This window comes from Rhincodon typus, chromosome 24 (assembly GCF_021869965.1).
Source record: "Rhincodon typus isolate 14 chromosome 24, sRhiTyp1.1, whole genome shotgun sequence".
Taxonomy (NCBI): domain Eukaryota; kingdom Metazoa; phylum Chordata; class Chondrichthyes; order Orectolobiformes; family Rhincodontidae; genus Rhincodon; species Rhincodon typus.
The window spans coordinates 6,172,878-6,197,515 of NC_063355.1; the positions used below are offsets into that span (position 1 = coordinate 6,172,878).

The window sequence follows — 24,638 nt, forward strand, 5'->3', positions numbered from 1 at the left end:
CTTGTGGAATTGGACTCTCCTGTTCTTTCAACAATTTTTGTCACCCCATCGAGTGGAGAGGGTAGTGTAGTCGGCCTCATTAGGGGCATTTAAGTGGCAATTAAATAGGCATATGGATGATAGGGTAGGGGTGGATGTTAGATAGACCTTGGATTTAGGGTAAACGTTCGGCACAACATTGTGGGCCGAAGGGCCTGTACTGTGCTGTACTGTTCTATGTTCTATGGATTTCAGTTTCAAGCCAATCATTTGAATATCGGCGTGTGATTTTGATGACTTCCTAAGTATGCAGTTATAGTTATATACCATAAGATTGAGCAGCAATTTCAAGCAATGTATTTCCTTTTTGGCAAATTAAAGGATCTTGAACGGGAGAGTACTTTACTTCTGTGCCTCTTTTTTGAATAAAATAACAATGATTTTTTGTGTTTGCTAGCTTGGATTAGTTTGTTCATCCTGCAGTGATAAATGATTTTTAAGGCTTCCAAGGTGCAATAGAGACTAGGTAGGCTAGGATAGTTTTCCTTGGAGCAGAGGTATTTGGAGAGGGTGGGGGATAGATATCAGACTGAAGGCCATAGGATAGATAGGGAGAAACCTTTCCCCTTGCTATACTGCTCAGTAACCAAGACCACAGTTTGAAGGGGAGGAGCAGAAGGTTTCGGAGGGATTTGAAAAAATGTTTTTTCCACCCAAAGGGTTGCGTGTCTAGAATTCACTACCTCAAAAGATGGTATGGATTGGACCCCACGAGATACTTAAGCAGTATACTGTGGCATTTCAAGTGTTTATCTAAATACAAGGCCACAGATCAAATGCTTAAAAAGTGATTCGCATAATAGATGGTCTGACAGTTGTGGACACTATGGGATGAAGGGCCTCTTCCATGCTGTAAAAGCTCTTGACACTCTTCGCTGTAGTTGAGAGGAATAATGAGACTCAGTGCTGAACTCTTATAGACCAGGGAGATCCTGCAGTACTGAGCAGATTAAAATTCTCTGTGTAGAGAGAAGTATTTTGACAACTGCTGATGTCTATGGGCTGAACATCTGAGACGGAGGGTGAGTAAATGGGCCAAGTGCCCCCTCTGTTTGCACAGTGGTTATGCTGAGGCATGTATATGTGTGACTGTCTGAGGATAAGATTGAGTTGGCAGTAATGCTGTTCTTGAGCAAATGTGGACACTTTGAGATAGGATCTTTGGGCTTCATTCCACTACTTGTCTCCCTGTTCTTTCTCCCCCATTCTTTAAATTTCACTTTCTTGCAGCCTTGTATCTTTTTAGTCACCTTGTTCATCACACTCTAGGGCAATTAGGGATAGGTGTTAAATGTTGACCTTAATCTCTAGGGCTCAGATTCTGAGCGTTTGGTTTTTTCTGTAGTTATTACCCCTACCCCACCCATTCTGACTCCTTCAAATAGTCCCAACACCAACCCTTGTAGGACTTGAGTGCTCAGTGCCCATGACCATTTCATTGTAATTATCAAGACTTCAGGAAAGATTTTGGTTTTTTTTCGTTAACTCGGTTCCACCATCTTCCAAAATGATAACAATACATATTCAATTAAATTTTTGAGACGGGACCTTCTTGTCCTATCCCTTCCATCTGTACCAATCTCAAACAGCTCTAAAGAAGAGGAGCCTTGTTTAAAGCAGCTGAATGCAAGAACTTCATGATCGGGAATTGCTGTAATTTTAGAATTTTATGTAGAAAAGCACAAAAGTAGGCATAAGCCATATTTATGGTTCATGTATACATGCTCCCTTCCCCTCTATCCCTCTTCATATAACCCAATCAGTATAACCTTCTGGCATGGGCGTGGGGAAGGGGGTTCTGAAATAATAGGGAGAGAGGGGGAGGCGGATAGAAGATGGATAGAGGAGAAGATAGGTGGAGAGGAGACAGACCGGTCAAAGAGGCGGGGATGGAGCCAGTAAAGGTGAGTGTAGGTGGGGAGGTAGGGAGGAGATCTGTCCGTCCTCCGTGGACTGACCTGTCAAGGGGGTGGGATGAGGCGATAGGTGGGAGGAAGGACAAGTTAGGGAGGCGGGGACGAGCTGGGCTGGTTTTGGGATGACATTTTTCCCTCCCCACCCTTATCTGCTTTCCGGAGGGACAACTCTCTCCGTGACTCCCTTGTTCGCTCCACACTCCCCTCCAGCCCCACTTCACCCAGCACTTTTCCCTGCAACCGCAGGAAGTGCTACACCTGCCCCTACACCTCCCCCATCCCAGGCCCCAGACTTTCCACATCAAGCAGATGTTCACCTGCACATCTGCTAATGTGGTATACTGCATCTGCTGTTCCCGTTGTGGCCTCCTCTACATCGGGGAAACCAAGCGGAGGCTTGGGGACCGCTTTGCAGAACACCTACACTCGGTTCGCACTAAACAACTGCACCTCCCAGTCGCGAACCATCTCAACTCCCCCTCCCATTCCACAGACAACATGTCCATCCTGGGCCTCCTGCAGTGCCACAACGATGCTACCCAAAGGTTGCAGGGACAGCAACTCATATTCCGCTTGGGAACCCTGCAGCCCAATGGTATCAATGTGGACTTCACAAGCTTCAAAATCTCACCTCCCCCTACCGCATCCCAAAACCAGCCCAGCTCGTCCCCGCCTCCCTAACCTGTTCTTCCTCCCACTATCCCCTCCTCCCACCTCAAGCCCCACCCCCATCTCCTACCTACTAACCTCATCCCGGCCCCTTGACCTGTCCGTCCTCCCTGGACTGACCTATCTCCTCCCTACCTCCCCACGTACACTCGGCTTTACTGGCTCCATCCCCGCCTCTTTGACCGGTCTGTCTCCTCTCCACCTATCTTCTCTATCCATCTTCTATCTGCCTCCCCCTTTCTCCCTATTTATTTCAGAACCCCCTTCCCCTCCCCCATTTCTGAAGAAGGGTCTAGGCCCGAAACGTCAGCCTTCCTGCTTCTCTGATGCTGCTTGGCCTGCTGTGTTCATCCAGCTCTACACCTTGTTATCTCAGGTTCTCCAGCATCTGCAGTTCATACTATCTCCGGTATAACCTTCCATTTCTTTCTCCGTGTTTTTTTATGTAGCTTCTATTTCAGTCTATGTGTACTGTTTACCTTGTGCAAGCATGTTCCACATTCTAACCACTCTGGGGTAATGCACTTAAACATCCATTTTATATGTAATCAAACTGGTTCTTTCTCACTTCTCTTTATCTCTGCCCACCCCTTACCACATTCAAACTAGCTTACATTCTCAAATCCAACCTAATGCAACTGAGCGGTGTTTTTCTGCTTTCTCTTTATATATTTATTTTAAATTCTTATTTCTTAAATCTGTTGCTCCAAAAACTTGGGCTGCATTTTAAGTAACTGTAACACAGATCATATTATAATAACTACTTGGATTTGTAGAGCATTTTGTAAAATGTAGTAAAACAATCTTAGTGTTATTAAGCAAAAATTGACATCACACAAAGATAAAATAAGTGACTAAGACAAAATATTGATCAGAGGCAAGTTTTTAAGGACCATCTTAAAGGAGATGGCCTTTGGCAGTTGAAGGTTAGCTGATATGGTGGAGCAATTAAAGTTGGGAATGCAGAGGAACCAGCATTGAAGGAGCACCGATAAGTTGAAAGTTGGGGAGAAGGGTCAAAATTAGGGCTATGGCAGGACTTGGAAAACAAAGATGTAACCTCCAAAGCTAGATGTTTCTTGAGTGGCGCCCACTGCAGATCAGTAAGCACAGGGATGATTGGTGAATAGAACTTAATGTAGGCTTCATAAGTTTATGGAGGGTGGAAGATGGGAGACTTACTAGTGCATATCAGTCTGGATGGAACCAGGACATCATCATGGAGGCAGGAGTGTTGGGAAATAGGGAAAAAAATGGTCTTATTGACAGCCCAGGTATGGAGTTGGAAGCTTGACTCAGTTCATAGCTTGTCTGATATACCGTAAGTTATGAACAGCCTGGTTCAGTCTTGGTTTCTGGGAAGGTGGGTGTCTTTGGTATGGGGAACTGAAGATGACTTTTGTTCTTCCAACTATTTAGAGGAAATTTCTGCTCCAGCAGTGATAAATTAGAGACTGGGAGAATTGGTGAAGAAAATTTAGATACCATTTGCAAATATGTGGAAACTGACCCTGTTTTCTTATTTGGATATTGTGGATGAGGGCAGCATCTAAGTGTAAAATAGAGGGGGCCAAGGATGCCCCCTCTGATCCACCAAATTTGAGCATCAAGCCAGTTGCTCTGGGATAATCCTGCCTTACTGTTACTTTGTGCACAAGTGATGTGTATATTTGTGAACATCAGTATATAAAACAAGACCCTGTGTTGGGTAAATTGCAATGGTTGTAGTCACTGTTCTCTACATTTTCAATCTACGGTTGGCTTGGGACTGTTTAACTTCATCTTTCTGCCTTTCATCCTTTTTATATTTTTCTGTGCCTCTGTTTATTAAAAGGTTTTTGTTCCATTTCATTGTTACCACTTCCTCTGACCCCTGCTTCACACTTCTTTTTGAAATTGTAACAGGTCTACACAGATTCACTTTTATTTCATATTCGACAAGGCTCTAATTTCTCGGAGCTTTTTCATTAGATTTTATGGCCTTTTGTCTGAGACTTGCATTGCTTTCATCCTTTCCCACAATCCCCCTTCACTGGCTCACTCACCCATTTCTCTTCACCTGTCTCCTCTTCTGGAAAGGTGAGAACTTCAACTCGTGTGATGATCAAAGATTGCAGTTAGGAGGGAAAATGTTTTAACTGCACAAAAAGAGGGTACTGACAAAGTGTAACCTGGCTGTTGGTCACTAAATTCTGCACTGTAAGTTCATTATGTACAGCAAACCAATGCTTGCCAAGGCCTTGTGTTCTGGAATTTCCACCTCTACCTCCCCATTATTTTGTGTTGCACATTAAACTTGCCTCTTCTGCCATGCCACCCCTCCTTGCCCCATCCCAATATCAACGTGGCTTTGTGTTAAATATAGTTTAATGTGACTCTCTTTGGAACATTTTTCAGGATACTTCATAAATGTAAGTTACTTTCTAACATATCATAATTTTGAATCACCAGTTTTTAAAAAAAAAAAAAAAATGCTCCCTGTAATCTCGGTAAAGTTGTAAGTGTATGCAGGCAGTTTGGCATAGAATAATAGTTGCAGCTGGACTTTGTAATATCACTTGTGACTTTTGATTAGCGTTGTTTTAGCACTCCGACAGTGTAGGAAATCCAACTTAGTGTAAAGTGAATTTTCAAAAAGATGGATACAGCCACAAAAGTTTGAAATGATAACATCTTCAGAACTTAGAAGGAAAGAGTTTGGTGCAGCACGTTACAATGTAGATTTTTCTTTTAAACGTGGTTGATTGGCAGATTTGTTACAGAAGACAGCACCAGAGGAAAGAGAAACTATTTACACACTGTCCATAACTTTTTACCTAAGTAATTGTGAAACTACTTTTAAGTTTGATGGGTTGTGGGTTTTGCTGGTTGGCTCAGCATTTATTGCCCATCCCTAACAGCCTTGGAGAAGCTGGTGACGATCTGCTACCTTCAACCTGTGCAGTTCATGTGGTATAGGGCCACATGCAATGCTGAGACAAGGAGTCCTAGGATTTTAACCCAGTGACCATGAAGGAATGGTGATATAGTTCCAAGTCAGAATGGCAAGTGGTTTGGAGGAGAGCTTCCAGGTGGTGGTGTTGCTATGCATTTTCTTTTCTACAAAAGGAAAGGCCTTGGTGAGTTACTGTGGTCCATTTTGGGGATGGTGCACAACGCAAATATTGCAGGCTACTAGTATGTGCTGTTTTGTATATTGTCTTTAAAATATTGGAGACAGTAGTGGAGAAATTATGGGATTTTCCAGGGTATTTCTAGTATTTTAGGGTGCAAATGAGCTGGGTTAAATGCCAGACTCCCCATCTCCTCCATTATTTCAGGACAACCATGTAATATGGGGCTGGAAATGCAGCGTAGCATTTTTTGTGTTTTAGGGTTAATGACTCTAGTGCATGAAGATGAGCATGAACTGAAAATCTTTAGGGCAGTATATTTAGAGCAGGTGTAATATGATTGCCTCTTGTTCCTCCCCAGAGTGCTGTTTGTTTTTCTTTTGTTACACCAGGCAGTTTGAATGTGGGGAATAGGATATATATCCCTTAATGTGAAGTAAGGGCACAGAATTCCTGTCTCCTCTGGGTTTGGGTCCACAAAGTGCCCATAATTTCAACAATTATTGTTTACCCCATCTCCTCCTCTATTAATGCTGAGATTGCTGTTTCATGATTTATTGACTGTACTGGCATCTGTATTTTGGTTAAACTAATCCAGCTATATTTGTATCACATTTGTCCTCTCCAAGTTCCTTCCTGTTCACTTCCCATGTCTCTAACCCTAATGTTTCCAGAAGTTCGAACATTGACTTGTACTAGTTCTCCAAATCAAGCTATTGTTTGCTCCTTCAATCTCTTAGCTTTTAATCATTGCCACCCTCAACGTAATTTCCTTCTCAGCAATATAATGCAATACGATGAAGTCATTGGGTATGTTGTGGCTCTGTTATAATATAATGGTTGATTATGTGAAAAGCAGTAGACTAACTACTCTGATCTTTCTCCTGTGTAGGGTGAATGTGGGCTGTGGTCCTGCTGAGGAGAGAGTACTGCTGACGGGATTGCATGCTGTAGCGGACATCTACTGTGAAAACTGCAAAACCACTCTGGGATGGAAATATGTATGTCTCCTTGTCATTGTTGTTAGATTCTGCAAAGTGCTGCTGGTTTCCATTTGGTGTTGGGGGATTAGTGTGAGTGACAGTGGAGATGAGGTCTTTGGCTCCTTGTATTCCCCACCACCCCTTTGCATGTCTGACTGATCACTGATACCACAGCAATAGGGTTCCTGCAAGTTTGACGCAGGAGATGTTCAGAATGCACTAACACTTTAAATGTTCAGATGAAGCTGGCTATTAGGCCATTGGGTCAAATAAAACCGGGTTGTCACCTGGTTAGCTAACATGAGCAATTTTTCCCATGCCTCGTGCCACCATGGAGTGTACTGTCCTTCTAGGTGGCTGCTGTACAAGAGATCTTGGCTGGGCTGTTGAAACAGAGTCTTTCACTCCCTTGTTAAGTGGAATTTATTCTGAGGGAAGAAAATGGAGCCTGTTACTTGGCTGCAGGGGCAAAATTAATGGACCAATTTTAGCTGTGTAAAATGGAGTTGCATTCTTGCAACTTTCCCTTCTTCTTCCTCTTCAGATGTATCTTGGGAAAGTCTCTTTCCAGCTGAACTTGCTCAGAAGTGTTCATTCCCTGCCATTTTTTTGGCTTACTTCCTTGTTTTTTGTTGCTGTCCAGTCATTGCTGAATAAAGGCTGGATCAGGTCTCTACTTGTCTACTTCCTCACTCATGGGGAACTCAACTTAGCAGGTGATATGCTTATCTAAACAAATGCTGGAAATACTCAGCAGGTCAATTAGAACCTTTTGAAAAGAGCAAAAATAGTTAACAGAGCTCTCTTCCACACGAGCTGTCTAATCCAGCATTTCGTGACTAGAGTTTTGTTTTGAAAAATAATGAAACAGCAATTTCAGTTTTGCGTCTTGCAGCCATAGTAGCTATGCCTAGGCTGACCACCCTTTTAAGAGTGATAATTGAATTCTCCACAAACAAAACTGGCAGTCAGCTGGAGTTCACCCTGTCTGAAGAACAGGTCATAATTGCATAGGTGGTATGGACCTTGCATATTGGGAATGAAGGCATTATTGTACACTATCTGCCAAGTATGATTTCCTTACAGTGGTGCATTTGATCAAATCACCTGAAAGTAGTTTTCTGGCCAAGTTGTTGGGTAATATTTACTATTGGGGATCTGTTTCTGCCCCCCTGACCAGTGGCCAGACCGCAAATCATTGGTATTCTTAAAACAGGGCGAAAAACGTTTGTTTGTTTATTTTTCATGTCACTGATTTAGAAATATAGATATCAGAATCCATTCACCAGTCTGTTTGAGACTGGTGTCAAGGGGAAATGGGGTTTTTCTCCAGTCGTCCGTTTTGTAGGAAACCTGTTTAGGCAACCTATTCAATCCCAAGAGATGGGTGAGGAGTGCACATCAGAGGCACACGTAGAATGAAAAGGTTAAGAGGACCAGATGGCCAATTATGGGTATAGACTGACACAAAAATATCCTAGTAAGGAACTGCTTGTTCTTTGATAAATCTGGGCACAGTGAGATCACGAGTGACAGACTGGGAATTATACTTCAGGAACGAGGAACATTCTGAACCAGAGAAAGTGACCCAAGTGCATGCAGTGACCAATTTTGCATGGGCTGGACCACAGTGTTGGATTATTTATTTCACCATACTGGTCAGTGTTGGGATCACTTGATCACACTGACGTTCTATCTTGCTAATATTTTATGGTTCAGTCTCCATTTTTCTGTTGGTCACTTTGGGTGTTTGGACATTTAAGCTGCTATGCCTTTATTTTACCACCTCTTCCTCGCTGACACTGTTTTCTTTTCTCTCTCCAGGAACATGCCTTTGAGAGCAGTCAGAAATATAAAGAAGGAAAATTCATTATTGAATTGGCCCACATGATTAAAGACAATGGGTGGGAATGACCAGCGTGGTGCTGACCCCTGCTGCTATTTTAAGACTGTATGAGGCTGATCTAATGGACAGAAAATGCTCTGCTATGGGACAGCTCTAATAACATTTGATGACATTTTTTAAAAAAAAACCTTACAGCTGAACCATTGATGTCGCCTTCTTGTCAGCCCTTTTTGCTTTTTTAATCTCTGTAGGTTTGGTGTTCTCTCCTGTGAAACACTGTAGACATCTATAGAGGAATTGTCCTTTTCCTGCGCTCTTTACAGTTTGAGTGAAAGGAGAATAATTGAAGTTTTATTTTTGGGAAGTGTAGCTTTACAAATGACTGTTCTGAACTTGGCTGTCCTCCCTTCCCTGTCTTTAAACTCCACTGTGTATCTCTTCTATTGCTGTGCATGCTTTTACACTAGAAAATTGGATGAGCTGAGCAGCATAGAGAGGGTTGAGGAGGGAGTTATGTATGTATATACATATGTATATATCATACATCATAAATGTAGCAATTTTATTTTTAAAAGCAAGTTGTTTCGGGGCTTGGGATAATGGTCGCAATGTTATGGCATTGAGATAATTGAATCCCATTGGTTGCAATTGATTTCTTCTGTTACTTCCAAACTGTGGCTGATGTCTAGGAGGCAAGAATCTAGTGTTCAACAGCTGCAGTGTTGGTGGGGAACAGTTGGGTGAGAAAGAGGAACCACTGAAATTCTTTATAAAAAGAAAAGACATGTGGCTGGTTCCATGTATTGCCGTACACTAATGCACTGGACAAAACCAGGCACAAAAAGAGGTCTTCTGGATGTGATATGCATTTTCTAAGTGTAGAGCTGGGCTCCTCGTCTGTGGACCGTTACGACTTTAACTGAACGCAGGAAGTTCCTTTGCACGTGCCTGGGAAATGGGGATTCAAAACTAGACCCACAATCAGAACTTTGTTTTTGTTCCTTTTAAAATAATTAGATATTTTTACCTTATCGCATTCTCCTGTTCTGATCCTTGCCCCCTAGATTTATTTTTTGGCGGATGGCCGTTCCCTGTTGGAGTGTGGATAGTTTTTTTTGGGTGCAATGGTTTGCTGGTTAAATCATTTTCTTTTGTCGTGTGGGCTCACTACATGCAACAATGCACTCTGCTGCTAAAAGTCTCTTGTGCAGTGTTAACAGGAAGGTCTATTTAAAAAAAAAAAAAAAAATCTGCTTTTGCGTGATTCTCTTCCCCACCCCGCCTTTATTTTTTTCATTTTTAAAAAAGGTGTTGTCCCAAGTGAGATTGCTCTCATTTCCTATCAAATAAATGGTGTTCTTATCACCGCTTAAATGTAACTTTTTTTTTGCCTGCACTCTTGCTGTCAGAATTCTCTTTCCCTGGTGCGGTGCAATGATTTTGGAATTCTTTGGGGGAAGGGTCCTGGTCACATGAGCACCGCTGAAGGAGGGGGAAAATGGGGCCAGTCTGGTTACTGAGCCAATTTCCAGCAGGGTCACACTACAGAAATTATATACTTGAAGCAGACTACAGATCGAAAATCTTGTTAAACCAGTTTCCCTATATATATAAACATTTTTTGTACATTTAGAAGAAAAAAAAAGCATATTTAAGGTTTTATACATATTTTTACTGGGTAAGTTGATTTTTGCTTCCCCTGCCTGAGCACTTTTGTTCTCTGGAACTTGTCTTTTGTTTCTATAACACACTGTCTCTTTGTAACCTGATTTAAAAGTTGTTTTTCTTATTTTTGAGAAATTCTCTCCACTTTTAACTTCTTTTATTTTTAGTAAAATAATTGATTTTTGGGGGTGGGGTGGTGGGGGTGGAGGCAGCTCTTCCTGGACCAATCGGGCAGAACGATGAGCTGGCCAATCCCAAGTGAAATCTGTCAGTTTAGCCTTCAGAGACATGGTAACACATTCTTTTTAAACTTTGTATTTTGCTTTCCCAAAATCAAAATGATAGCTGTCTTGGTTTTTGTTCTCTGTATATTTGAACTTTGAGTTTTATTGAGGCTTTAGGGTGTTAATATATGTCCAGTATGTGAGCAGTGCTCTGCAGAGCAATGATTGGTAGTGACTGGTGCAAGGGTGAAGCAACAGTCTGAAGTGTGCTTTCTACAAGAATGGTTGATGATATTACAAGTTCTAAAGCTTGTTCTACATTAGAGATGTAATGATTTTTGTGCCTGAATTCTTTTTATAATTTTTGAGAAATAAATGTTTGAATGGTTTCTCCCCCCACTGCCCCCCCCCCCTTCCCCTATAGCTATTGGGACTATACATTGCTTTGCTGATCTGTCTTGAAACTACATCAACTTTGTGCAGCAACTCACTGTATTGTACTGAAGTTAAAATAAAGACTTTCACCAGGACACAACCTGTCTGTCAGTGATGGTTGAGATATGAGCAAGGGTGTGAAGCACACAGATAGGGGTCTGTGGCATTCATGTCATGGCAGCTCTCCTTCACAGAAACATGGAGTTGTAATTGAAACATTCCCAACAATTTTGTTTGCTGATTTTTGTGATCGTTCTTGTGTGCTAAGGATATACCACTCTGGAGTGAAAGATAATTCCTCTAACATTATTTGGTGAATTTTCCTGCATTTGTTTTTCCAGAGGATGGCACACGGATGCTGAGCTTGGTGTGTAGAGTTTAAAGGCCGAGTGCAGTTTTTGAACTGCACTTTGGGATGGAGCTTCATCTTCTCTAAAATGTCCCAAATGCTTCCCTCTCAATTGGCTTGAAGTGGAATTATTGGCCATTAACAGGTGGAATGGTTAGATTTGAAACACTTACCTATACTTTCTCCTCATAGATCCTGTATTCAGTCTTTTAGAAGTGTAGACCTTGATTGATGAAAAGACATGTTGTCAAAAAATGTCCACTTATCAGGACAATTCATAAGAAATATCAATGTAAAGGGAACGAGTATACCGTTTGCAAAGACAATACTGATTGGTTAGTCAATGGATTCTGATTGGCAGGAGTGTTGCCTTGGAGAATGCATGATGACCGACTATATTGTTTTAAACAGCTTGGCAGTTTTAAAACCTGACCGGTTGGCTCTGCTCAGTCAAGACATTGCCCTGAGGAATGCGCCAGCAATGGCTATTGCCTGTTATATTGAGATGAAACAGATGGAATGTGTACAGCGCTTTCTGTCCAGAAAGAACAGGGTTCTGTGTATTAATATAGTCAGCTTCCAGTATGCAGACACATAAACATGTACACACAATGGTGCCTATTTCAACATATTCTTTCTGCCTGCATTCTAGAAGCTGTTTATATTAAAACACACGGCCCTGTTCTATGCAGACAAACAGAATGTGTACACAAATTTATGCTTGTTTCAACTTTGGTGAATGGTTTTTGCCTATGGTTGGTACGTTCTTCACAACAATGTCTTGATCAATCAGAGTTAACCTGCTTGGCTTAAAATGCAACTGTCAGTCATCAAACTAGTGCATCGTCCCTGGCAATGTCTTTGCCAAAGTTCACTTGCCAATCAATCAGCGCTCTCTTATGTAGTATAAATGTGTTCCCCTTTGCATTTTCTGCCAAATGCAAGGAATTCCAAATCTCAAGACACAAACTTTGACTATCACTGGAAAAAGACATTTTGTTAATGTTTTCTATTTTTTGTTGCAAGGAATCTTGGCTCCACTCAATTCATATTGACTGTTGAGTAAACCAGATTACAATTTTTCAGTTCAGTTTTGCATTCCTGTTCCATATCTTGTGTTTTGACTACTTCTGAAGACTGCTTCCACTTCCATAAAGGTCTCAGTGTGAATGCAGAGTTATTCACTAACTACATGGATTGGTTATAGTATTAAATATTCCAAAGCACTTTAGAAGTAAAATTTTGATACTTAACATCAGGACAAGTGACACGCAGCTTGATTTTGGGGAGGTAGATTTACAGAGGGGGGTGTGGGAGATGGTAAATTTCGGGAACAAAATATATTGTCATGAAATGCAATCAACATGAGTAAATTTATTAAGCAATCCCTGGTGCTAAAATTAAGCATCTTTCAGAGCACTTGTATTTTGTGCAATGAACCATTTGTCACTTGGGCAGAGGCTGTCCAAGAGTTGGTATGTTCACCAAATGTTTTGTACTCCTCTAGACATGTACCCACAACAGGAAAATTCATGAATTTATCTAGGTGCTGCAGTATAAATGGATTGGACTTCATTTGATGTGTAATTCCATCTATAAATGGATCATGGAAACTAGTCGGTCTTTTAGCCCCTTGATCTTCTGCTTTCTTTTTTTTGGTAAGATCACATCTGATCTGTGATCTGTGTCCATTTACTTGCCATTTGGCTCCAATCTTCACAGTTAAAATTAATTAATCTGACACTAACTGCAATTTTCAAAAGAAAGTGGACAATGATCCCAAACCAGACCCTTAAATTTGGTTGTGATCCTAATAGCTTTTTGTTCAAAGTACACTAAATTTTATTGAACAGAACAAAGCTACTAGATTCTATGCCATTAAACAAAAGCAATTTTTACTCTACAAAGTTAAAGGAGAGAATTGACCATTTGTTTTCAATTCGTGCCAATTCTGAATGTTTAAGGAAGGGTCACTGTACCTGACATGTTAACTGATTTCTCTCCACAGGTGCTGTCCGACCCTGCTGAGCTTTTCCAGCAATTTGTTTTCGCTGGCTGTTTGAGTATGTGAATTAATGTACAAGCTGTGGTCAAACCTGCTACAAGCTGCACATTAAATGATGGAACCAATATGCCAGAATTTTCTGAACAACCTGTTCTTCTGTTGGTGAACTCCAGTCTCTCATTCTTTGAAACTGTTTCCTTCACAAGGTATTTGAGCTGCTTTTCTGACGTTCTACCCTCAGCAGCTGTTCCAACTCTCACTGTACCAATGACTGCTCACCTGACAGTTGTTCAGCCCCTTTGGAAAATCCAGCATCCTACTGGATTTGCAAGGCTACATGCTAGTGTCTAGCTATGGGCAATTTTCCAGCTCTCTAGCTTCAGTTTACTGACCTGCTCTGCATAGGTATTTCCTGCTAGCTCTATAGAAGATGACTCCCTTTCAACTGCACTGAGGTGATGAGTGCCCCGGGGTTCCTGAGCCCCAACTGCCCAATAGCACGTGGCCAGTGGCCTTCTGCCTTCTTCAGTCCTGGCAGACTTTTTTGAGCCCCAGCTGTGTGGAACCAGCAAAGACTAGTACTGTTGTTGCATGGAGACTCTTTGCTCCTGATTTTGTGAGATTTTTCTTTTAAACTGGTCTCCTGTGCCCCTTGTACTGATCTGTGTGATCCATTAAAACTGTCCAACAGGGTTCTTATCCAATTCTGCCTTGTAATGATGTATCAACCCTTGGAACGTTAAGTCATGAGTTACAGCCTCATGACTTTCAGAATGTAGACCAAAAATGAAATTGATTTCATCACCAGTGCCAGTTTTCTATCACGGTCCTTGCATGTAGATATTCACTCCTGATATGGATGGTGCCAACATTTAAGCCATGTCCCTTAATCCTGGACTCTGCTCAGGAATTGACAGACTGCTGTGTTTATAGCTGACAGCCTCTGGCAGAAAGCAATTGTTGCTACTGGTAGAAGGTTCTTCAAAGACTTCTGGAATTTGTTTTTGTTGCCAGCTCATCTTGGCAGTAAGGCTTCCATCGTTCATCAAGTCCAGAAGTAGATTTATGCCAAGGATGCAGCTAAGTGCAGATATGCAAAAGTAAAAAGTTCCAAATCAAATGGGTTTAGTTTTCATAATGGATGACCAAACTAGCTGGAGGGCCAATGGAACCTGTGAGCTATGTTATCTGTCTGAAGCCTTTCTTTTCCCTTGTTGCTTGTCTGTGTTTTGGATGACATGTTAAATGGAAGCCAAGATCTCACTGACATCTGCCAAAATATATCCCTGTGACAATATCACTGAACAGCAGATCATCTAATCATGATCATGTTCCTGTTTGGGATCTTGCCATGTGCATATGTGCAACATCTCTCATTGTCACAAGTGTGTTGGATGTAAGACATGCGTGGGACATCCGGAGATTTTGGGAAGGTGCTATATAAATGCAAGTTTATATTTGTTTGTGCTTAAGAGCCTGGAAGTTGTTTGCTTGACATAGTGCCTCCCTAACTATAGTATCAACAATTACTAGACATACAAGTCAATAGATATTTGTTTTTTTTATTGCTGAGTTTAACCCATTTTACAATCAATGGTTTAACTGACACTAAGTTTAAAACTTTTTTTTTATGTCTTACCTGGTAGTTGCTGTGAACTGGAGTTGGAGCTTTAAAGAAACTGTGTGCCCAAGAAACTGGATGAGAATAAAGCCCAATGGCACCAGGCAAAACAGCACCAAATTACTAAGTTCTTCTGGGAGAGAGTGCCAGATTGAAATGGCTTCTGCCTTGTTCTGCATTTTTAATTTTTGGATTAAAGCATTTCACCTAAAGATGAGAAAATGTGGGAATGACGAGACTTGATTCATGGCCACTGTGATTAACCTCCACTGCGTCCAAGCAATTACACAAGACTGAAACCAATTTTCAATTCCTGTTGCTTCACGTGAACTTGAGTCTCCATGGGTTTGTCAATGTAATATATCAATGTTCTGAATGACTGGCATTCTAAACAGCCTCCTTCAGATGGTTAATTGAAAATTGGCCCTAAAGCTATGTTTTAAAGTGGTGTAGAACTGGCTACTGGCTCTGCGTAGGATAAAAAGGAGACTGGAACTTTTATACAGGTCTTTCTGAACTTCAGTATCCCAAAGCACTTCACAGCTGAAGTTCTTCCTAAAGTGTAGTTGCTGTTGAATTGCAGGGAAGATCTTGGCCAATTTGCAAACAATAATGCAATGGTGATTAGATTTAATCTATGTTGGCTGAAGGAGGGCTTTCTCTTATGGTGCAGTGGTAATGTCCCTACCTCAGCTGCAGGCCCAGGTTTGGTCCAACCTGCCCCAGAAGCATGTAATAATGTCTGTTCAAAGTATCTTGTGTTGTCTGAAGGATAAGTATTGGGCTGAATAAGGGGTGTGGGAGATGGAAATATTCTCTACTCTTCAAAGTTAGTGTCATGGAGTCTTCAAAGCAGTAGCATAGATCTTTCTGCCAAGTTTAAAAGATGTGGGGGGGGTCTTGATTTTTACACTTTCATCTGAAGGAGGTCACTTAATTTTGTGCTGACATTTAGATTGGAGCTCTGACATGACAGGAGTGCTCCCACTGAAATAAAAACAGTGCTGGAGAAACCTAGTGGGTCTGGCAGCTTCTGTGGAGAGAGAAGCAGTTTAAGACACTTTTTTAAGCCCGGTGTGAATCTTTTTCAGAACACGTTCTGTCCTAATTATGGTGCCTTCCATTGGGGTGCCACTTACATGATGACACCACCACCCACCCCCCCCACCTCCCCGCCTTGTGTTATACAGGCCCCTCAGCCCTCTCTGTCCCATCTCTCCCCTTTTCTGCCCTTTAACCCTTACTCCCCCTTCCAAAACAACAATAGGATTCCTTTCATCTTCACTTTTCCACCTCACCACTCTGCATTCAAAGGATCGTCAGCCATTACCTTCACATGCAGCCGGATAACATCAAACGCGTCTTACTGTCCTTGCTACAGTCAGTGGTCCACGGTGTGCCTTTTGACACCCTGGTCTATTCCTCCATCCTTCCTAACACTTTCTCATTTTCCCTGATGGCACCTTCCCATTATAGTTGCCAAAGGGGTAGCACATGTCCATTAACTCCCCCCTCATTGTCCAAATACCAAACACACCACCTAGGTGAATCAGTGCTTTACTTGTACTTCCTTCAATCCAGTCTACTGTACTCGCTCACAATACAGCCTCCTTTTACACTGAGAACTAATGCAGACTTGGGTGACTGCTTGGCAGAACATCTCTGCTTTGTCCTGAGAAATGATCCTGACTTCCTAGTTGTTTGCCATGTTAACAAACCACCTCAGTCCTGCACTAACCTTTCTGTCCTGGGCATGCTGCAATGTTCCAATGAAGCAAGTTTGAGCAACAACACCTCGTTTTGTGCTTACGTGCTTTACAGTCTCCAGGGCTCAGTATTGAGTTCCATGACTTCAGGGGTTTTGAAACATTAATTCTGGTTCTCTGTCCACAGGTGGTGCTCAGATTTCCAGCATCTGCAGTATTTTGCTTTCATTTGAATATTACAATTGCAGTTCTTTACAACTACGAGGAGAAAATAAATCAATCTAACAATGGAGAAAATGTCAATATTCAAAATGTAAGACCTGACTGAAATTTGGCTTTGAGAATTCAAAATCTTTGGTCAAATTGTAAAAAAAGCAAACCCTTTCACCTTTTCTGGATGGTAGGAAATATTCAGCTACCTTCCTTCAAGACTGCTAGGGAATACTACAAACACAACACATTTAGTTGCTAATAATGTTTGGTCGATTGTTGAATGGGTGTGATGGCTGGGGAGATTCTTTGTTTGGGTTTATAATTGTTTGAAGCACTGGCTAAATATAACTTTAAATTTATTGTAGATTGAATGCCTTTCATAGTGGTCGCAATTTGTGTCTCAGTCAAACAATTCTCCAATGAGTGAAGGTTAAATTGTTGAAACATCAGGTGCCTTAATTTGCCATAAATTCTGAAATGTTGTAGAGCAGTGGGATATGATGAGATTGCTCCAGAATTCCTGAAAGTTTGACCCCCATGCAATTCCACACACATCCTTGCCATTCTGAAATTTAGAAAACTCTCTCACTGCCAGACAGCTTTTGGCCAATTTCGCTACCACCTTGTATGATCATCATCTGAGTGTCTTACCATGCAAATCATAACTTCAGAAATAAAGGCCACTCTATCCCTCTCAAAATCAATGCTAACATTGCATTTGCCATCCTAACTGCCAACGGAACCTGTATGTTAGTGCTTCAGATTTCTGAAGTCTTTCTCCATTTAGAAAATACTCTAGACCTCTTCTTCCTACCAGAGTGAATTACCTCACACTTTGCTCATCACTTTCTCCTGTCCAGCCTGAGACAGCTAAGCTCAAGTTAGGACTGTTCTTCAATTATCTGCTAGGAAAATAATCATACAGCAAGTGTTGCTTTCAATTCAGAGGAGACTTGGTCTGTTTATGGAAACTGCTTGTCTGATATTGACATGAATCCATACAAACCTTTTTAGGGTTGGAGTACGTACACTGCCTTCAGGCATTTGTAAGTTCAACCAGTCTTCATTTCTGTTGCTCCCCACTTTTCATAAAGGTATCTCCCCTTCAGGCCCTACAAATTAATATCATCATATGCAATCCTTTGGGTTCATCAAAAATTCTTAACTTGTAGACTTGGGCCAGTTGGAAACCCCAACCTTAAAAGTATAGCAATGTATATGGAGTACTCCTGTTCTTTTCTTTTCTCCCCCTTGACATTTCCCTTTCTCCTTCCTTAAGCAAAAGATGAGCATGTTTTATGTGGGAAGAGTGCAATTCAACAGAACGTTTCTTTTTCTGCTCAATTTATTCATCTGATGAGGGCAGGTTGTACTCTTTTTCACTGTTTAATGATGAGAGACCTATTGTTGTTTTCAATACACAAAAAACTGGAGTTAATTGAAATCTGCAATATTAAGTCCAACATGAAGTTCCCAGTCACCCAAAGAAATTATTTCAGTCACCTGTCAGCATTGACCAGTTGGACCAGAGATTGTGTTTCAGTGATGTACAACTCTATGCAATTTGTATTCTTTAAGCCAGTAAGATGTGAACATTGCAACACTCATGGTACAGACAGTTCCAAGGGACTGCCACAGTTTGAGTTTCAGTGGCTGCTAAATGCAATCCTGCCTGGGAACAGAGGTAGCTCTTTTTGTAAGGTTTTCAATAGGCCGCTCCAAAATGGTTTAGCGGTCACAGTAGAACACTTACAGTTGTGGCATGTCAATGAGACAGTGAGTGCAAGCCTAACAGAAATGAAAGGGGCAGTACTAGCTTGGTGAAGCTAACTGCCTGTGAAAGGCTGGAATTCTGCCAGTGAGCAATTGCTGGAGTGTCACTTGCATATTCCAAGGAATGAAGATTATCTACCAGAATGCGAATGGTCATTGAGGCCATCTGTGATAAGAATATAAGAGCTAGGACCAGAAGTAGGCAATGCAGAATCTTGAACGTGCTCCGCCATTTAATACGACCATAGCTGATTTCATTTTGGCCTCAACAACTCTTTCCTGTTCACTCCAAACCTGTTCCTAATTATAAATCTGTCTATTTCCTCTTTTTTTTTATATATATATATAAGCCATCCATTGCTCTCTGGAATAGTGAATTCCACTGATTTCATGACCGTTTGAGAGAAGTAATTCCTCCTCCTCTCTCTATTTTAAATTTGCCACTCCTTAGCCTAAAACCACAACCTCTTGGTCTAGTTTGTCCCACCAGGGGAAACATTTGCCCTACATCTACTTTGTCAATCCCCTTTAGCACCTTGTATACCTCAATTAAATCTCCTCTCATTCTTCTAAACTCAAGTGAATTTAGGGTGAAAGTGGAGTGGCTTTTGAACAAATTCTGAATCTAAGTCTTCAAAAGAAAGAATTGAAATCCCTTGTAAAGATTTAATGAGATTGGATGATCCATGGAGTCACTGACATCTGGTGGGGTGAGGTTTGCTGAGAATTCCATGACTTAACTGCATTTGTCTTTTGTTATGCTAATTAGGGTGTCTGATTCTGGATATTAGAATATGTTTAGTTTGTAAAAAGTTAGAATTGCAAAAGAACTAGCAAAGCTTGTTTGATTTTATTGTCACTTGTACTGAAGTACAGTGAAAAGCTTTGTTTACAACCAGCACAGACAGACAGTAAGCAAGGATGTACAGATCAAAAAGACTTGGAGGCATACAGGTTACATTGCACAGGGTATGCACTAGGTGAGATCAATGTTAGCGAGATCAGTGTTATTTGAGGCTAAAGAGTCCCTTCATCAGTCTAATAACAGCCTTGAAGAAGCTGTTCCTGAACCTGCTGGGGGGTCGGGCTTCTGTATCCTTAGCCTGACGGAAGAACGTGTAGGAAATCAGTACTGGGGTGTGATGGGTCTCTGATGTTGGCCACCTTTCTGTGGCAGTGAGCTATGTAAATGGAGTCCATGGATGGAAATTTGGCTTCTGTGATGGTCTGGGCTGTGCACACCACTGTCTGTTGTTTCTTAGTCCTGGACAGAGCAGTTGCCATACTAGGCTGTTTTGCAGCCGGATGGTATGCTTTCAATGGTGCATCAATAGATGTTGGTGAGAGTCCTTTATGGACATGCCAAATTTCCTAATCTGCCTGAGGAAGAAGCGGCATTGTGCCGCCTTGACCATTGCATCTATGTGGGAAGTCCAGGACAGGTGGTTGGTTATTATCACTCTGAGGAACTTGACGCTTTCCACCCTCTCGACCTCAGTTCCGTTGATTGTAGATGGCATGTTCTCCACGTTTCTTTCTGAAGTCAACGATCAGTTCTTTAGTTTTGCTAATGTTGAGAGACAGATTGTTCTCTTGCACCACATCACCAAGCCCTCTACCCCTCGCTCCTGTATTTTGACTTGTCATTGTTAGATATCCATCCTACTATGGTGGTGTCGTCAGTGAGCTTGTAGATGGTGTTTGTTTGGAATTTGACAATACAGTTGTGAGCGTACAGGGAGTACAGTAGGGAACTGAGGTTGCTTCCTTGGGGGGGCTCCAGTGTTGAGTGTTATTGTGGAGAAGATGCAGTTACCTATCCTCACTGTGATCTATGGGTCAGAAAGCTGAGGATCCAGTTGCAGAGGGTGGAGCTGAGACCAAGGTCAGAGTTTTGATCAGAATGGAGGAGATAATGGTGTTGACTACAGCTCTGCCTTCAATGATCAGGAGTTTGACACAGGTGTCCAGATGTTCCAGGGATCAGTGCAGGGCTAAGGATAAGCTGTCCACCGAAACTGTTACATCGGTAGGCAAATTGTTGGGGATTGAGGCAGGCTGGGAGACTGGAGTTGATGTGTGCTATGACCAGCCTCTCGAAGCACTTCATGATTATTGAGGTCAGAGCCACTGAGCTGTAGTTATTAAAACACATTGCACATGCATTAAGTACGGGGGGTGATGGTGGTCTTCTTGAAGCAGGTGGAGACTTCGGCTTGCAGGAGGGAGAGTTCGAAGAAGTCCGTGAATATCTCTGCCAGTTAGTCCACCCAGGATCTAAGTGCTCAACCGTGATACTGTCCAGGCCCATCGCTTTCCTTGGGTTGACTCCTAGGAAAACCGATCTGATGTCTGCAGTGGTGACCAAGGCAACAGGTGTGTCCAGTGTTGTCGGGGCAGGTGTCACCGTGCTGCTGGCGTTCTGCTCAAACTGAGGATAGAAAGGTTTGAGTGCATCAGGGAAGGATGTCTTTGTCTGCTATCTAGCTCTGCTTCATTTAGTATCATGTAATGTGGTTTAGGCCTCGCCATCAGTGGTGGGAGTCTGTTTAGTTGGTTTGAGCCTCTAACTTGGTTCAGTATTGCCACTTGGCATCTCCAGATGTCTTTGCAGAGGTCATATCTGGATCTCCTGTATTGGTCTGGGTTATCTGACCTTGAATGCTGCACACCTGGTCTTCCACAGGGAGTGGATTTCCTGCTTCATCCAAGGTTTCCGATTGGGGAACACTCTGATTGCCTCCTTTGGTACCAGTCCTCCACGCGTTTGCTAATGAAATCCATGACAGTGGTGGTGTACTCATCAAGGTTTTCTGCTAAGTACTTGAACAAGTTCCTACTGGTAACCCTGTGCTTTAGACTGTTAGTAAGTACCCAAAATCTATCTATCTCCTTTTAAATCTCATTTTGTTTTTAAATTCAGTTCCTACCCAGATCAGCAGCTCCTGGATCATTAATCTAAGGAAAGGTCCCAATGGCACTGTTAGTCTGATATTTTAAATGTTGCAGGATTTATGGTGCAGTCTGAGCCACAATTGCCAGTAGTGTTGACAAAAAATCTAGTGCCCTTTATGCTTTATAGGAGCCCCTGACATTGTGTTGTGAGGTAATGGATGCAGTTACCTGAAAACCATCCATCCAATGTTGTCTTAAGCCTGTAAAGACTCCCTTCTTGATGACTCTGTGCAATCTCAAAAGTAGACAAAGAAGAGTGAGTGAGCATCTGTTACAATAATGTTCAATGTGATTGGAAGTGCTTTTCACTCATGCTTGCTGAGGTGGAGTGCACGCCCAATGTTTTCCATAGACAGTAGTGGGTTTTACATTGAGGCTGGGCAAGTGCTGCTTTTTTCACTTGTTCACAGGATATGGGCATCACTGTCTGGGGCAGCATTTATTGTCCATCCCTAATTGCCCTAGAGAAGGTGGTAGTGAGCTGCCTTGAACTGCTGTAGTGCTTTCAGTGTAGGGGTACCCACACTTAGGGAGTGCCAGGATTTTGACCCAGCAATACAGCAGGAATGGTGATATATTTCCAGGTCGGGATGGTGAGTGGCTCGAAGGGGAGCTGCAGGTGGTGGCGTTACCATATATCTGCTGCCCTCATCTTTTTTGTAGGTGGTAGGATTTTCAGATTTGGAAGGAACTGTCGGAGGAGCCTTGGTGAGTTACTGCAGTGCACCTTCTTAATGGTACATTCTGCTACCTCTGCATTTGTGGTGAAGAGAGTAAATGGTCAATTAGGTGCCAACCAGACAAATGGGGATTATTCCATCACACTCCTGACTTGTGCCTAGTAGATGATGGACAGGTTTTTGGGGAGTCAGGAGGTGAATTACTTCAGAACTCCTAGCCTCTGGCCTGTTCTTGCAGCCACTATTTATGTAGAGTCCTAGAACTGTACAGCATGGAAACAAGCCCTTCAGTCCAACTTGTCCATGCTGGGCTGGGTTGGTGGCATGAGACTGGTGGAAGAGTCTAGATTAATCTTTAAAATTAGTTAGTACGTTCAAGACTGATATCAATAATCAGTTCTTCACATGTATCCTGGAAATAGAGAATGTTGTCTAACAAAAAAATTGAGTGTGCATTGTCAAGTGAAAGATTCAAAATAAAAGATCATTAGGTTTTAGTTAGGCAATGATGATACGGGTTATATAAGCAATATAGGCAGAGGGCGTTAACCTGCAGATCATACTCAATTTTAATTGTATAGTGAACTGGCTGAACTAAAGCTCTGTGCCGAATGGGTTTTATTAAGATTATAAAAATCCAAGGTGAGATATTTGGCTACAGACCTAGCCAGGCACAACTCACCGCCTCTGGCCCACAGTTTTATTGTTCATTCTGTGATTCAGACATATCTTCCCAGAGCTGATCAGCATAGTGAGGCAGGCAGGTTTCTATAAAATTAGACTGTCTTCAAGTTTTTTAAGATTGGACTGTTGTCTAGTTAGCTGATGGAATACCAGTCTCAGCCTTTGGGCACATTCTATTCTGTCAATCCGCTGCTCTGTTGGGCCAAGGACAGTACCAGACAGCCCTGATGCTTGTTCAGCCAGTATTTTTATATTCCACATGAATGCCTCCTCCTGTCCTTCTCTGTGGGATACTGACTCAAATTTCAATGAATGTATGCTAGAATATGATATTATGAGAAAGAGATTTCTTCAAAAGGTTTGAACAAACAAAAGATTTATAAGGATATTGCCAAGGTCAGAGGGTTTGAGCTATAGGGAGAAGCTGAATAGTCTGGGGCTATTTTCTCTGGAGCATTGGAGGCTGAGGGGTGACCTTTTATGGAAGTTTATAAAATCATGAGGGGCACGGATAGGGTGAATATCCGAGGCCTTTACCCCAGGGTGGGGAGAGTCCGAAACCAGAGGGCATAGGTTTGAGGTGAGAGGGGAAAATTTTAAAGGGATGTAAGGGCAACGTTTCCACGCAGAGGGTGGTGCGTGTATGGAATGAACTGCCAGAGGGAAGTGGTGGAGGCTGGTACAATTATGACATTTTAGAAAGCATCTGGATGGGTATATGAATAGAAAAGGTTTAGAGGATTAAGGGCCAAATGCTGGCAAATGGGACTAGATTAATTTAGGATATCTGGTCGGCATGGACGAGTTAGACCAAAGGGTCTGTTTCTGTGCTGTATGACTTTATGACTCTTTTATAAATAGCAATGCTGCAGAGTCCTGACTGACTTTCCCAAGTGTAAATATCCTGACTTAGCTTGCTGCATCAACCATGACGCATTGGGAGCACTCTAGCCTCTGAGCGTACTGAGAATGTGTTGTTCTGTCAAAAGATGCAGTTTGTTAAACCTTCTGGTGGATTTGAATGATCCCATTGCAATAGACTCTGCAGAGGAATATAGACAGATCACAGCAAGAAGGTAATATCTTGGCAGATGGAATATAATGTAGGAACATGTGTAGTTATGCTGTTTGGCAAGAAAAGTAGTGGAGCTGAACATTATTTAAATGAAGAAAGACTGCAGAAAGCTACAGACGTTCTCATCTGCGAATCCCAAAACAAGCTAACATTCAAGTTCAGCAGGTAATAGGGAAGACCTTTGGAATGTTGGCCTTTATTTCAAAGAGAATGTAGTATAAAAGTTAGGTAGGTTTAGCTAAAACCCTACAATACACTAGTCAGACAACAGCTGGAATAGAGTGATCAGTTTTGGTTCCCTTTTATGCAAGGGAAGATATTGGAGACAATTGTGGGGGAACATTATTAAACATACCAGATTCTTGGGGAACTTGACAGGATACGTGTGGAAAGATTGTTTCTCCCTTGCGGGAGAGTCTAGGACCAGACTCGGACTATCACAAGACAGATGTGGAGGAATATTTTGAGTGCGGTGAATGTGTGGAGATTTTTTAACACCAGCTGGGTCATTAAGTATTATCCAGGCTGGGATTGACTGATTTTAATCAGTAATGGAAGCATAGGATATGGGGAATAGGCAGGAAAGTAGAATTGAGAATTATCAGAATAGCCATGATCTCATTGAATGGCAGAGCAGACTCAATGGGCTGAATGGCCTACTTTTACTCCTTATCTTCTTGGGTTCGA

The 24,638-nt window shown here is 42.0% G+C and overlaps 1 protein-coding gene across 6 annotated transcripts in view; it reads left to right on the forward strand.

The window, feature by feature from the left end:
- The window catches only part of ypel1 (yippee-like 1), a 41,641-nt gene extending 30,656 nt beyond the window's left edge, over positions 1-10,985 (forward strand). For 4 of the 6 annotated variants that reach the window (XM_048611479.1, XM_048611481.1, XM_048611478.1 and 1 more), the window contains exon 4: positions 6,630-8,333. In XM_048611479.1, coding sequence (XP_048467436.1) covers positions 6,630-6,879 — 250 coding nt within the window. In that variant the 3' untranslated portion in view covers positions 6,880-8,333. Of the gene's footprint in view, positions 1-6,629; positions 8,334-8,544 lie in introns of those variants that run through there. The other 2 variants (XM_048611483.1, XM_048611482.1) reach the window with 1 other exon arrangement.
- Positions 10,986-24,638: the final 13,653 nt, after the last annotated feature.